At 38.0% G+C, this 15,104-nt stretch overlaps 2 protein-coding genes across 8 annotated transcripts; one reads left to right on the top strand and one right to left on the bottom strand.

Annotated features, from left to right (window-relative positions):
• Positions 1-113: 113 nt before the first annotated feature.
• LOC110840899 (essential MCU regulator, mitochondrial-like) lies at positions 114-2,021 on the bottom strand. Its single transcript, XM_087348958.1, has 2 exons — positions 1,582-2,021; positions 114-877 (listed from the first exon to the last, which is right to left on the bottom strand). The coding sequence occupies exon 1, from the start codon at positions 1,884-1,886 to the stop codon at positions 1,602-1,604; it is 285 nt and encodes a 94-aa protein (XP_087205084.1). The 5' UTR covers positions 1,887-2,021; the 3' UTR covers positions 114-877; positions 1,582-1,601.
• Positions 2,022-2,270: 249 nt separating this feature from the next.
• Gga (ADP-ribosylation factor-binding protein Gga) lies at positions 2,271-14,256 on the top strand. 7 transcript variants are annotated; one of them, XM_087348936.1, is made up of 14 exons: positions 2,271-2,430; positions 3,835-3,995; positions 5,076-5,309; positions 5,651-5,845; positions 6,655-6,874; positions 8,135-8,329; positions 8,609-8,806; positions 8,925-9,039; positions 9,560-9,843; positions 10,170-10,348; positions 10,660-10,789; positions 12,811-12,977; positions 13,437-13,547; positions 13,836-14,256. In XM_087348936.1, the coding sequence occupies exons 1-14, from the start codon at positions 2,394-2,396 to the stop codon at positions 13,929-13,931; spliced, it is 2,322 nt and encodes a 773-aa protein (XP_087205062.1). In that variant the 5' UTR covers positions 2,271-2,393; the 3' UTR covers positions 13,932-14,256. The 7 variants fall into 7 exon arrangements, with proteins under 7 accessions (XP_087205062.1, XP_087205060.1, XP_087205063.1 ...); XM_087348934.1 differs by having other exon boundaries at positions 8,904-9,039; XM_087348938.1 differs by having other exon boundaries at positions 2,277-2,430; positions 3,821-3,995; positions 8,904-9,039.
• Positions 14,257-15,104: the final 848 nt, after the last annotated feature.

Here is a 15,104-nt window from a genome sequence, read left to right as displayed (position 1 = left end):
TATAGTTCTTGCTAAGTGCAATCATCCTTAATGTTCAGAGATAACAGAATCATGCTTAAAAGAAACAAATTATTCTACATTGTGGTGTATATCAAATATAGAACTCCAAATCGTTTCTTTTGATCAGATATTTAAGTTCCTTTATTTCAATAAGCAATGCATTGTATAAATAATTATTTACATGGTACTGCATTATACAGTAAGTATAAATGTTATGCATTAACACACTGGGGCATAATTCACTCTCTCACCATTACAATAATTTTTTTTAAAATATTAGATCAACATACACATCAAACCTAACCTGGATGTCAGTTGTACATTGCCTCCCGAGTAGTCTGGTGTAATTTCATTTGTGGACAAAACTAAACTTCACCAATGGCTTGAAAGTGATTACAGAAGTATCTTTGAAAGCTCTGAATTATAAGTCAGAACTTTATTCATGCTGATTCTGATTAATTGCCATCACCATCAGCCTTCCACAAACTGGCCCAGTGGCCTTCTATGATTTCATGCCAGCATTTGTAGCAGAGTCCTTCAATCCATTTGGTTGGTACTGGATAGCTAGGAGTTGGATTCTTGAGCAGGACATTTGAAGAACATAGTTTTGCACTTGGGGTCTGTAATCCTCTATGAATTCCATGATTGGCTCTGTGTTTCATTTGTTCATTATGTCTTATTTCATGTGACATTCATTAAATGTACTGCTTAAAATTAGAATACTCCAGTGTGTTTAGCACTCTCACAACAAAACACAAAAAAATAATCATGGCATAAATAATGCAAGAGTAGGCTTGAATAATGGGCTTGATTTTGCTTCAAGGAAGAGGCTTGAATCCTTTTGGCTGCTAACTACATCCTAATGCTGGGGTCTAACCTGTAAAGACAAAACAAAGAGCCCTGTTCAATTTTTGGAGGTATAAAAGTAGGATGCATTATTCAGATGATTTCTATCAAGTAAGGAGTTTTGTACATGATGAATTTAAGATATTTTCATGGATTTACATTCATTACAAACTAATTCCAATAACTGAATGCAACTTGTCTTAGTTATTTACAGACATGTGACACCAACTGAACTCAAGACTCACAAACAGGTACTGATTTGTACTTTATGCCTTATTCCACATTTTACAGTCAGTCTAATGTTTGGATCCATCAAATGTGTGTGTATATGTATGTATTGACAGACAATGCAGATTATGGTACACCCATGTAACATTCGCCCCGGTTTTATAAAGTTATTATTTCTGAAAAATTTGAAGAATATCAGAAGCCATTAGACAAGAAGTTCCAATTCATGATATTCTCTTCAGTCATTTGTATAACAGGAAAATGTTAAAATACAAAAAATATTGTGACCACATGTACCTGCAACTTATTTTGGTCATTTATAATTGTCCCCAATATAAACAAGTGTAATGTAACACTGATTCAAGCCATTCTAATGCCCCTACCATAAATCATCGTACTGTAACGATATACCCAAAACACCCATACGAAAATGTATTTTAAAAGAGGAAAACAATGTTAAACAGTTTACCTGTTAAATGACAACACAAATTTAATGCAATAACTTACACGATACTGAATTATAGCGGTTAGTCATCGTCGTCGTCATCATCCGACGGAACAAATAAGTCATTTTCCTCCAGAAAGTTTGCAATCTTTTTACTGATATTTGCACCTATCAGTAACCCTGGTAACACTGCAAATATAATTCCAATCAGTCCAAACGGAGTTTTGCGCGGTTCGGGTAATATAGCTCCTGAAGGCGTAGTGGTAGCGGATCTACGGTTATTTATATTACAAACAGGATTTCTTAGTACTGCAGCATTTCTCCCAACATTCCATACCCTCGTCGCCATTTTAATTTTCTCTGTCATCAGTTGGCACCGTTTCCTACACTCCTGTTCATCACACCCCTTCGGTTACCTGTTCGTCGAATTTGTTATGCTAAAACAGAATACCAACTTTTCAAGTTTACCTCAGGCATACAAAATTGTAATACGTTGCTTCATTTACGCCACGACGAGCAGAAAATATCAATAATGGAGATGGTTCATACGCAAACTGAAACGAGTTGTGTGATGAACCACTTTTTATAAAGAAAACCACAAGCGAAACTAGAATTTCATATTGCAGATATTGTATGGTCGCTCGGTTTAAAAATTGAATGCAAAATGTTACCAATAAACAACCTCGCATAGTGCCAATTATATTTATTGGCGTGTATAATTATTCTTTGATACTGTGTTTTATTTGCAACAATAGTAATATTCCTTCGTTCAATACCATTGTTGATTTACAATACCACAAAATCGGTAGCTCATCGTAGTCAGCCTCTTTGATCTACACAATAATGATTTAGAAAGCAGTGTAATGAAAGGAACATGGAGGACGTAGCGAGTAATCTGGAAAGTTTAGTTCGTAAGTTATGATTGTATACCATTAATTTTCTGACTGATTGTAGGGGCATGGTATTACGTGTAGTTGACGGCTTCTGCAGCTCAATTTCAGTACATCATCGCAGTTCCCGTGTTTGTAACGCCTGTGTGTGCGGCAGTTGAAAAGAATAAACGTCAAAGGAGACATTTACTTATTACTATAATTTGCTTTATTGGTTTACAATTGAGAATGTCATTAATTAAACGTGATGTATGTACGTAATTGCCGCACTAAGTACATGATTGTTTTTGTAATTTTTACCAGTCCTGTGAATTAGGGTACAGTGTGGCAAGTAGATTCTATTGAATGCGGTGTGGAGTTTCACATGGTTCTTTACATGGCTTTTCGCTATTTACTTACGTTTTAAAGAAATTTAAGATACTGTGAAGGATGTCCAAGTTGAAATGTTTTTTTTTACAGATGTGTAGTGTTAATAGTTGCATTGACATGATATTTTTGGACTAAATATAACTAATTTGCGTTTTTGGGGGTTAACATTTTAATCCAGGAGGAATATGCAAGTTCTTTTCTCTTTTATCGTCAATAGTATGGTGTGACTATAAGCTTTAGAAGAACATTTGAATAATTTAAATCTGAACATTTATTCTGTAATGTCAAAACTTATAGAAGCAATTGTAATTTGTGTGCAGTGATTTTCTTCTGTTTCACACCAACATTTTGATTTCAACTTTTCTTTATGGGAAACTGATGGGTCAAATGAAGTACAAGGCTGAAAGTTGCATGTATACTGTGAAAGGATTTGTTACTAAAGTGAATATCGCATTGAGAAAGCTGAGCGGGTTGGTGCAGCAAACTCAGAACTGCCAAATTAGCATTTATGGAATCATGTGGTTTACATCATGACTGTCTTGATTACAATTTTTGGAGTTTCATCATTTCCTCCAAACAATAATCTTTGGGTCATCACATCATTGAGAAAGTTCACAGTGTGGTTTTTTTTGTCACTGACAAAAATTACTTTGGAAGTGCTCCATCCCTTCTCAGTTACCCAGTTTTCATATTTTTGCCTCAATGAATTTTAAGAATTGTGATTAGAAATGCATTTTTGAATTTTTGAGCCTGTTTCATTATTAATGACTTATGATATGTCCTTTATGTCTCTTTCATCGCTCTCCCTTCCTCTAAGTACTTTTCAGATTAGTCAAATTAGTTTCATGTAATTTGGTCTGAATTGGTGTTTAAAGGTGATGTATGATGTTGAGACATAGAGTGGATAACAAAATGTTGGTGGAAAGTTGTAAAATATTCACTTGGAAGACCAAGTAACAGCAGTCTTGACATGTGTACGATGTGTCACGACTTAGTTTCATCTTGGCGTGCCGTAAGATTCATAGGCGACTGTACGCTTCAGGGTTATTGTTACAGAGAAAGCAACAAATCCCAGGAATCACATCACTGACACAGCAGCTGTGGTGGAAATCTGCAATGTCCTGAATAAGGAGCCATACTGTGCACACATTGCGACGAGAGTGATAGCTAACAAAATTCAGTCATTGCAGGAGTGGGAAGCACTACAGGCCCTTAATGTAAGTACACAAAGCTGCTAGCAGGAATATCTCTTGTGAAATGAAGAGATGGCCATCACGTGCTTGAAGGACATCTGCTCGTGGTGACTACAGAACAGATTTGTTTTATAACATAATATGTAACTGTAAGAGGGGCGCGAAAGTCATTGCACACTTGAAATGAAAGCATGTGCGAATATGTATTTTCCTTTTGATTTTGCATTTAATTTTATTACTTTTTATGTTGGCCCTTACAAATATCTTAACAAGCTCATACATAAATACTCATTTACTTTAAGCTTGGACAAAGTGAATGTATGCAATGGATGGCCAGTGTGCGCTGATATTTTAACCAGCCCATGCATTGGGATTAAAACTTTTGAAGGAAATTCATAAGAAATCTGTAAACCGGATAGATGTGTATTTCAGTGTCTGGAATAATTTTTAATTCTGAGCATTTTGAAGAATATTTAATCAGATTGGTAAAACCAGTCTTGTTTAAGTTAAAATTTTTTTGCTTCTAATTTTGAGTAATCTCTCGTTCATGTCTACACTTAAAATATTAGTCAGTTCTGTTTCTGTATAGTAGAATATTCCATGTTTGAAAACTTTGGGGTTATGTACCAAGATGTTTAAAATACCACCTTGTGGGAGAGGTGGTATAGCTCCTACTCATTCTTGACTAGATGGGGGTGAGTGGCCAGTGTCATGCCCTGGCCATGCTGTCCCCAGGAAAAGGACCCCTGGTATCCATCGGTTGGGAGGCTGGATTGGCCCCAGAGCTGTCCCGAGTGCTGGAAGAAAAATACTTTTTCCCTCCTGGGAATAAAACCTTGGTCATCCAGTCTGTAATCTGACAAAATACTGACTGAGCTACCACGGCTCCTACCATGTGCTGTAGTTTGTATCAATCATTGCTCTAGTACAATCTTTGAAAATGGAAATTTAAGGGTTACTTTTATGAATGCATTGGAAAGACTGTCTTATTACATATATTATAAACAAAGGGGATAATACTAATATAGTACATTCTGTTGAATGTCATTGTCACTGGTATGTCACTGTATAAAGTAATACTCTATAAAAGGTAATGTTTTACAGTTGCTGGACACATGTATGAAGCACTGTGGGGTGGGCTTCCACGCAGAAGTAGGAAAATTCCGCTTCCTGAATGAGATGATAAAGTTGGTGTCACCGAAATACCTCGGTGGACAGACTGCTTTGGCCGTGAGACAACGAGTGTTACTACTCATGCACGCGTGGACGATCGAGTATCCTCGAGAAACAAAAATCAAAGAGGCCTATGACATGCTGAAGAAGCAAGGTGTTGTTAAGGTATGTTGTGGAGAAATTATTTGTTTTACACGAGTAAAATTTTTGTATCACGGTTGTTGGTGACCCAAAGAAATATTAATGTGTCTTGTGTGTGACAGGTGTTGAAGGAATCAGCTTCAGGGTAATTAAGTTGCATGTGCGGTTTGTATTAAATCATGTGACACGGTGTTGCCACTACATGAGGCAAAGTTCAGTTTGTCAGTAACTTCTACTTGACACTAAAGATAATAGCCAGCCATCTTGAATCCCTGAATTAGTTGTGATGTAAAAATAACCATGTAAAATATATGGAAACAAAACAGATTTTTGTATGCTTCATGCACAGTTTCTTGTACTTTCAGGAGGATCCACCATACGTTAGTAGTGGTGCAAACAGTAAAGAGAAGGATGTCTCCATCATTTCACCACCAACTCGTCCAAGAAGCTCCATCTTTGAAGATGATGAACGGTCACGACTCCTACAAAAATTGTTACAAAGCAAGAATCCTGATGATCTGCAGGCAGCAAATAGGTTGATTAAGACTATGGTCAAGGAGGTATGTTCAAGGTGTTCAAGTACACTACCGAAACACTTTATGTTCAGCAGCAATGCATGGACTCTATAGGTTCTACACCAGTATCTGAGCTATGGTGACTTCTATACCTGTCTCAAATCACTGTTTGTAATAGTTCATTGCACTTCAATTTTGTGGTACATAACCACTGTAATGGATGTAACATCGTTAAGTAGCCTCAGAAAAAGCAAACAGAAAATCAGTACTGCATTAAATTACTAAACTTCAAAACGATATAAAATGTTTCTGTCACTATTTTTACAGTAAATAAGTCTAGTTCATTTTACACTTTGATGCAGTGCTTCAGTAATTATTTAATAGGCATAATGAATTGAGAACTGTGTCTGGGCATTAAACTTGCATTTGCCTTTTTTTTTTAACACATTTGTCGGCCTCAGTTCTTTTAGGTTTTGGTTACTGGCTGTTTTGTGATTTTACAGTGACTATTTAACCTAATAGAGCAACACATTCATATCTGTGTAGTCTGAAGGAAAAATAATTTCTCATGAGCTTTGGTTGTGTAGAGGTTTATTTCTTGTAGTATGTAAGAAGTAATTATCTGTCTGGCTGTTATATCAAGACCAAGCAGAGGGGTGGAAATAAGTAGCAGTTTGAAAAATTTTGGGCCAGGATGGCTGTTCTGAGCTATGTAATAATAGCCGGACAGGGAGGCCATATTGAATGTGTTGCTTTTATCTTTTTCACTTTGTTGGCTCTGCTGCACGTACAGTTTACATTTGTATGACATACATATTTCTTTGCAAGTAGTGTAAAATGAAGATTACTTCCAGGATGAATATCGTGTGGAGATGAATAGCCGAAGGGTAACGGAACTGGAATCTGTGCACAACAATGTGAGGCTCCTGAGTGAGATGCTGGATCAGTATTACCTCGGCCAGACATCAGCAGAAGAGTCGGAACTCATCAAGGAGCTTCATCAGAGCTGTGAGCGGCTTCGACCCAGCGTGTTCCGACTTGCAGCAGAGACACAGGATAATGAAGCAATGTTGAGTGAGTATGTGTTCTGCAAATATGAGTACTAGACACTGTTCGGTTGCTCTGCGAGAGGTTTTGCTACGTTGAAGAACCCATGTCGCTGGCACAGATCATCGTAAAGAATGCGTCATCACCGACTGAACACTAGAGCCACCGAGTCGACGCACTGCAACACGTAAAGTGTGGATGGCTCTAGCACCCATCGTTCTCATACCTTTGTGTAATTTTAATAACACATTCTAGAGCGTGTTTATCCAAATAATACAATAGATCACAGGCTTTTAAGGAACTGTGCCTGATTATATATTTAAGAGGGGGACTGTGTGTTTGTAACGTTATTTTTTCTTCATAAGAAGTTTGCTGGTATTGATCCCTTCAAGAACATCTTTAAAGGACAGGGCTTTCTTGTGATGGACTTCATAAAGTTAACATAACTGTGTAGTGTATTGTGTTGTATTGTTTGGGTGTTGTGCTATTCAGTCTACATACATTGGTTGTAAGTAGGAGGGGTTGCTACCTTAGATTTGATACATACTGAGGGTTCTAGATTTTAAACTGATTCTCCCCAAAGTTGGAGTTGAGTCCCAGTGGTCATGGGTTTGATATTTGAGAGAACTTGGTAGCAGCCAACGCCAGTCATCCTATCCTGAACCTGTTGTCCTTGTTAACAGGATCAGATGATAGGAATTACATAACTCATCATAAAAGTTACTCATTGAGATACGAAAATAAACTTTGATTTACTGATAGTAGTGTTGATGCATGAGTGTCTGTAGTTTCTGTTTCAGACACAGTTTAATGACCCCCTTCCTCCAGCACGTCTCTGTTTTACTCCCATTGTGTTCTGTTACCTGCTCTGCCATCATTTAGATGTTCACCGTTTCATAATTACTGAAAGATTCGGTTGTCCATGTCTGAGACTTCATCTCTTGTAGCTGGTAAGTAATTTGTCATTGTGCTGGCAGGGAGCATCATCATCCATTCTGTTTCAAATTATAGTTTTTGAGGTTTATTGCAGAAGATGATTATATGTATAAGTTTTATAACTGCTGGAACATTTTATTATGAACATTTATCATTAGGATTTTGTCATGCAGAATAAGCCACACGTGTTAGCTTATTTAAAGTCATTGAAAGCTGTTACTGCTGCGTCTTTCACTTCCTAGATCCAAATATTCTGCTCAGCACCCTGTTTTCAAAATTCTTCATCTCCCTTAATGTGAGACACTAGGTTTTGTGTTTGATAATTGTACTAACAAACTTTTTGTTTTCTAGATGAAGTCCTGAGTGCTAGTGATGAATTAGGACAGGTGTTTGACAAATATACAGCCATTATTGTACAGGGGAAAAGACCTCCACTGCCAAATGTTACATCAGGTTCTACATCCTTACTGGATTTAAGTACACCAAGTGAAGAGAAGTTACCACCAGTACCAGCTGAACTTCTTAGCAACCAACTCATGGATTTAGGTATTGGTTCTCTTTTACCATAATCTGCTTGATGGTGTGTTCTAAAGTACATTTTCACCATCAGAAATCACATGTTGGTAACCTTAGCAGATGGGGCAAATGGAGATTATTTCCCGAAACTGTTAAACATTGTGGAGTGAGGAACAGATTCTGACAAAGTCCATCAAGAATAGAACAGTGAATGATGCTTTATTTGACTCTGCATGTACATAGTGTACAAAAAATTAAGACAGATGAAATTTGTGTAGATTTAGCTTGTAATAGTTTGTGACCTTTCAGGATTAGACCCAGCTTCCAAGCACTCAGCACCTAGTCTGTCTAATATTGGCACTACCAGAGATAAGCAGTCAGATTTAGAAACCCTGGGTGACATTTTTGGGTCACTTGCCCCTTCAAAGTCTCCTGTTCCTAGTGCATCTTCCATTGGAGTAACCTCTATTCTTCAGCCAGTTACCATTCAACAGAATAGTTGTAAATGTGAGTGAATATCTGTTTTACATAATCTAATTACAGTCACAGTCAGTATTGAAATCATACACTGAGCTGCAGAAATTAATTTCTTTTAATGTTTCAGCGGAAACATCTCCCATTGCAGGGGAACCAGAAAAGCCCAGTAAGCTGAAAGCTTTGGAAGATTTGGATGCACTTGGAAAATCCCTTCTGAAACAGAGTTTACCCACTTCCTGTAAACTGGGTTCACAGTTTGCCAAGTATGTGTGATGTCACTTTTATTAAGTTACACTCTCTTCATTGCTTCTGGTCTGAACGGTTCTTTTATGTAACAAATAAATTTTAAGTTCAGATATCTCTCAAATACCTATTGGCAGTGCAGTCATGAAATTATATCCTTTGAGATACTGCTAATATGGTGGGGGTCCCTTTACTCCCCCCCTCCAAATCTAGAACAAAGTAAACTTACTTTAAACTGATGTGATATCTTCTTGAAGATCTTTCCTCTGATTCACGTGTTGTTATTGGGGTAAACTTAATGTTCTGTATGTTTCCCCCCCCCATTTTAGTAAAAGGTGCACATAAGGACATCTGAATTCATCAGGAGGAAGTAGACATTGGAGACAAAATTACTGTGCTTGTTTTTACAGAATATGTATTTGGTCTTATCTCTTATGCCACATTTACAGTATCCGGAACAAAAATATGGACTACATTCTGTTTGTAATGTCACAAATTTTTTTTAATTTGTTGTTGGCAGATTAATGCTTCTTCTTTCAGACCTGCAGTCAAAGTTCCCATGAACCTGCTGAGCAAACCTCTTCCAGAAGGCAATCAGGATGAGTCCTCGGCTGACACTCACAGTTTGCCTGTGTCATTGGGTGTGACACCCAGTGGTAACAATATTGTAGCTTCCAGTTTGGATCTTGACTTTCTCATTGGTCAGGATGTGAAGACAGGAAGTAATGAGATGACTGGTGGCCCTGGAAGAGGAGGAGGAGGAGGGAGTGATAGTGGAGGTGGTAGTTTAGGCAGAAGCTCTGCTACATCTGACTTGCTTAATGGTATGTCAGTAAGTCTCTTGAGAATTCATTTTTGAATCCCTGCTTAGTGACTTTCTGCAGTACATTACTGTCTTGCATGAGACTGTACTGCCCCTGGTGATCACTGTTATGTAGACAAATCTCTGTGGTATTTGAGATTTGAAGTTCTTATGGCAGTGAAGATTTCGATGTCGGTCTCCTGGGGTGTAACGTCATGTGGACTTGTTCATGGATACCAGCATCTCATTGTTGAGTGATTTGGTATGAGGTATATCCAGGTCTTGAGGGCAGTAAACCATGATTTATTTCCCATCTATCCTTCTGTCTTTAATCAAATTGTTTTTCAGCATCGCTAGTGAATGGAAGTGGATCTGATGACTGCATGGTAGATATATCAGAAGTGGCTGGGGTGGAAACAGGAGCAAGTGGTCCAGGTTCAATCAATGAGCAGAGCAGTCAACTGACAGGGGCATCCCCGTCAGCGGCAACGAGGCACGGAACGGAAGCAGAAATAGTAAACAAACAGGCAAGTGCCATGAATTGGTTATGATGAGAGGATAGGATCGTTCATCAAATGGAATGCACATTATTCATTAAGGTGGAATTTGAGGATCTTTTTGGTGGCAAAACTGGATTGTGGTCTTGTGGATTATGATGTACTAATGGTTTGATATGCCCTGAAGATGGAAGTGATATATACCTGAAAAACCTTGGTGACCATTTGTGAGACTACATGGTGTCATACATAACCCGGAGGACTACATTGTGCATGTTAACTTGCCCACGTAATATATCGTTGCTCAAGTATGTGTACAAGGGAGTGTTGCTGTGATGCAGGTGTCAGGGACCAGTTCTAGCAGTGCTGCAGTCAGTAATGGGGGCACAAGTACAGTCCGTTCTCCAGCAAGAAAAGTTGAGGTTAAGCCACTCACAGACATTTCTGTCCCACTAGAAAATATCAGACCAGGTAAGTTTATAAGTTACGTAAAATTACGCATGCCACTCGAATTGTGAGAACAGATCTGATGACGTGCAAGAAGCATTTGCTATCATGGAAGAAGTAAACAGTACTGTCCCATCCGACAAGATATAAAGGTTGTCGTAGAATATTTGGCAAATGCGTTGTGGTCGAGCTGTATATATGTGTGAGATGACTGGACCGTATTCATATTGAAGTAAAAATACAGAACTTCAACGCAGCTCACCTGTAAGAACTCTTTACTGAGTCCGTACTCTGCATGAGTCACTGGCCATCAGTATGCATGAATGGATGGACAAAGCAGTGTAACCACTTCTTAGTAAAAAATTGTATGTTACTAAATCTACTTTCTTCCCTTCATTTGATTTAGTGCAAACAAAATAGCATTATGTACCAGCAATTGGCTGTCGGATCTACTTTGAAATCCTGTGCAGGTGCAACTCATCTCTTGTTGACAGCTGTATCGTAAGAGTGAGCTGTTCTACCAGAAAAACAGCATTTCTAGAAATATGTGTCTTGTAACTTCATGGTTATCATGAACATTTGAAGTAGAGTTTAAAATTCTTGTGGATACGTGCGTGCAAAATTGTCGAAACCTCGATAGTCCTCGGCTCATTTAGAAATCACGGATAGGAGCATTGGGTATTCCATTCCAATGAAAATATTTGTGTCCACTGCATGTTTCCTTCTTTCTTTATTCTCTTCACAAATTATTATATAACCAGCAAATCTCACTAACATGAGATCATCATCTGCTGCTGTGTTGAGAACTAAATTGTTCCTGAATGTAAATGTGCTGCCTGCACCTTCTATAGAACAGAATGTTCTGTATGAATCCTGTTGTTGCCAGTGTGTAAATGTACCTGTAGGGTGATGAGAGTGATGTAGCATACAGAATTTTAGTGAGGAAACCTGAAGGGAAGAGACCACTTTGGAGACTTAGTCATAGGAGGATAAAATTAAAATGTATCTGAAAGAATAAGGTGTGATGATGTGGACTGGATTCATCTGGTTCAAGATAGGGTCCAGTGGCAGGCTCCTGTGAACATGGTAGTGGAATTTTGAGTTCTGTGAAGGTAGGTAATTTTTTGACCATTGGAGTGACCATCAGTTTTTCAAGGACTCTATTCCATGGGATTATTTTGTTTGTGTATTTATTGAATTTGCTATTTGTCTGTGTTATTCAGTTTATAACTTAGGAGAGGGAAGTTATTTTCAGTGCAATTTACCGCTATGTGAAACCATTCAGATCAGTTTGCAGACTATTGTAATGGGTTATGTCATATTGCATGAAGTTATTGTTGGTTTTCATTATCAATATGTAAAGTGGGTCTCATTACTTGATAAAAAACATGTATCATGAACACACAACTCTCGTTTATCTGCAATACATTTTGTAAGAAACATTTAGGAAAATAATTTGTACCTTTTGTCTTGTTTGGTATAAACATCTTTTTCAAGAGTAACTTTCACTTATACCATTGGAAGTCACTTTAATGTCAGTGGTAATAGATCTGGGTTTGGGAGGATGAATGGGTTCTGTACTTGGGTGAAGTCCTAGAATTCCCCACATTTATGAACCAGGTGAGGATTGAGTTGAAAAATCTACATTGGATCAAGCTTTATATTAGAGACCAGGATCTTGCTCTTTGACCACAAGATACTAATTTCAAAAGCTAAAATATGTGACAGAGAGGAACAAATTAAAGGCAATTTCAGTTTATCTGAAAAGTGATGTTGGCACTTTGGAAAAGGTGGTGGATAAAATTGATATGAACCTTCCCTCATTACCACCTGCTTGATTTTTGGTGCGTTTTGAGCTATGATGACACTGTAACACATTTAACATGGCTGCTTAATTGATACAATGCACAGAAGAAGAACAAGGATCATTAATACAGTTCTTATGGTCAGAGAGTTTAATGTAACTTCCTTGTTCACTTCATATGAAACAGTGACTTAGGACCTGTGCGCTCTTACACTATCACTAACTTTTCTGAATAACACAGGTTCTTTACCACCACTCACTGTTCTTGATGAGAAGAGTGGCATCACAGTTATCCTGAATTTTGGAAAGGACAGCCCCAGGCCAGATGTCTCTGTCATTGTTGTTACAACAATCAGCAAGAATTCTTCGCCAATCTCAAACTACTTATTCCAGGCTGTTGTTCCAAAGGTATTGTACTGTATATTACAAACGGCACATGATTGAGAAAGGGCTCCTTGTGCTTTCAGAGTTTGTCAGAGATAGTGTACATGGATCTTAAAAGACATGAGCCCCCCCCCCCCCCCCCCCCCCCCCGCCTTACCAGTGGGAGTGAGGGGCATACTACAGCCTGGTAAGCAGGAGTGGGAAGGACATGACAGAATTTTGGTAAACTTCTACCAGATTACATGGTGCTACAACCCATAAAACAGACATCTTCAGATTCACCACTTTAAAAATCTCAAATCCTGACCACATGGAAATTTCAGTATTATTTCATCCTAACATGAAAGGAACATATAAGAGGAAAATGTATTAACTTTGAAGTCTACACTTTGTATATATGGTATCATAAGTGCAGTGATCACTGTTTCATGAACAAATTTCATTATGAGGGTCCCAGGCTTAAGGAATGTTTGTCCATTCCAGACTTGCAAACTGCGACTGCAGCCTCCATCTGGTTCAGATCTGCCGGCCCACAAACCATTTCTTCCTCCTTCTGCTATAACGCAGGTCTTGCTGATAGCTAATCCAAATAAGGTGAGTGCTTTGTGTCCGAGCATACTACTGCAGTAGGAAAACATGGAGGAAAGAGAACACTTGGTAGTTCTAGCCATAGCTGGAAGGGTAACATTTAAAATGCATGTTGAAGAAATGGGATGTAGATTGCTGGTTCAGTGGTCTCTTCTGAACACTATAATGAACCTTCATGTTCCATGAAAGGTTGGAAATTCTTTTACTCTGAGTGGCTGTTATTAACTTTTCAGTAATGACTCTGCTTTGTGGAATGAGTTTAAGTAATAATTGAGAGGTGTGTTCTGTTTAAAGGATCCTGTTTCACTCAAGTTTATGGTAAGCTTCACATTGGATGATGAAATGGTTACTGAAATGGGAGAGGTAGAGAGGTTACCATTGCCTGCGTGAGTTGGCCATCGCGTGCGTTGTGCTCGAGAATGGCTTTCAGGAACTGAAGCCTTGAGAACAGTGTATTTCGAGTTAAGTGATAAAACAGGAGGACCAGTGTAATAAAATGTGGCTGTTTTATTAGATTTGCTAAAATTTTCAGATGTACTATGTGAAGAAGTATGCTTCATAAATTCTGTATTCTTATTCCTGTGATATTTTGTGTTTACAGTGCAACTTAAATTTGTAGTATATAGGATGATTTGAATGTAACATATTTGGGTTTATGAAACTGAAGTTCTGTAGAATAGAGGTTACAGTAAATGACATAAGAGTTTCCCTCTCAGTGTCTCACTTCTCTGATTTTTGTCTCACACCAACTGTAATATTTTTGCCTCCATATTGATGGTTTCAAGAATGCTATGGCTGTCCTAGCCCTCATTTGTGGTAGTGGAAATTGGGCTATCAGCAGATTGGACAAACAGAAAATTAAATCCACTGAAATCAGTTTTTTAAGACAAACAGCAGTTCATGCCCTGAAGGACCATTTGAAAAATGAATGTATACGGAATAAATTAAGAATTTTAATGTCATTGTAAAGACATTTGGTTTGAATGTCTTCTAAGAATGAATGACAAGAGAAAACAAAGATGACTTATATAAATGAGATGTGGGACAACCCAGAATAAGTTGAAAAGATAGTCACCAGTTATCTTCGGAAAATTTTATTCATTCATGGTTTTGTCAAAATTATTCTTTTCTGGAATGAAGTCATGTTGACTGAGAGAGAGACAAAAGAATGCATGTTAAGGACATATGGAGCACGGCATATTAAGTACCATGTGGCACATTGACGAATTCATTGATCACTTGTTTGTCTGCGTCTTCTCCTAAAGAGGCAAAGTCTCCATATTGTCAACTGTTGTTGATTTCTTTCCTATGTCATCCTCTACTCATTACTCTCTAAACCCCCCTCCGCCCTACCTGTCTAAAATCCTCAGGCTCTTTCCCTTCCACAGAAAATAGTCTTGTAGATATTGGAACGTTTTTATGAAAGAAATATATAATTTATTTTATTAATCTGCTTAAATGAGCCTGCCAAGTGTTGCTTAGCATACTCCACTGCTCTTCAGGCAAGCAGGAACAGGTGACAATCTGCCACTGAACAGGATCTCACAGATCAAGCAAGCCTCT

Source organism: Zootermopsis nevadensis, unplaced genomic scaffold (genome assembly GCF_977971745.1).
Source record: "Zootermopsis nevadensis isolate Lab colony 2312 unplaced genomic scaffold, Znev_1.0 Znev_ptg000015l, whole genome shotgun sequence".
In the NCBI taxonomy this organism is placed as follows: Eukaryota; Metazoa; Arthropoda; class Insecta; order Blattodea; family Termopsidae; genus Zootermopsis; species Zootermopsis nevadensis.
Note: the sequence above shows the minus strand (reverse complement) of the source record. Positions and strands in the feature narration are given on the sequence as shown.

What these genes read in the sequence shown, in the direction of transcription:
- LOC110840899 (XM_087348958.1), bottom strand. Translation starts at nt 1,886, where the DNA reads ATGACAGAGAAAATTAAAATGGCGACGAGGGTATGGAATGTTGGGAGA.
- Gga (XM_087348934.1), top strand. Translation starts at nt 2,394, where the DNA reads ATGGAGGACGTAGCGAGTAATCTGGAAAGTTTAGTTC. An exon ending in CAACCAACTCATGGATTTAG is followed by an intron (nt 8,330 to 8,608) that starts GTATTGGTTCTC and finishes GTGACCTTTCAG; the next exon opens with GATTAGACCCAGCTTCCAAG. An exon ending in CTGGGTTCACAGTTTGCCAA is followed by an intron (nt 9,040 to 9,559) that starts GTATGTGTGATG and finishes TTCTTCTTTCAG; the next exon opens with ACCTGCAGTCAAAGTTCCCA.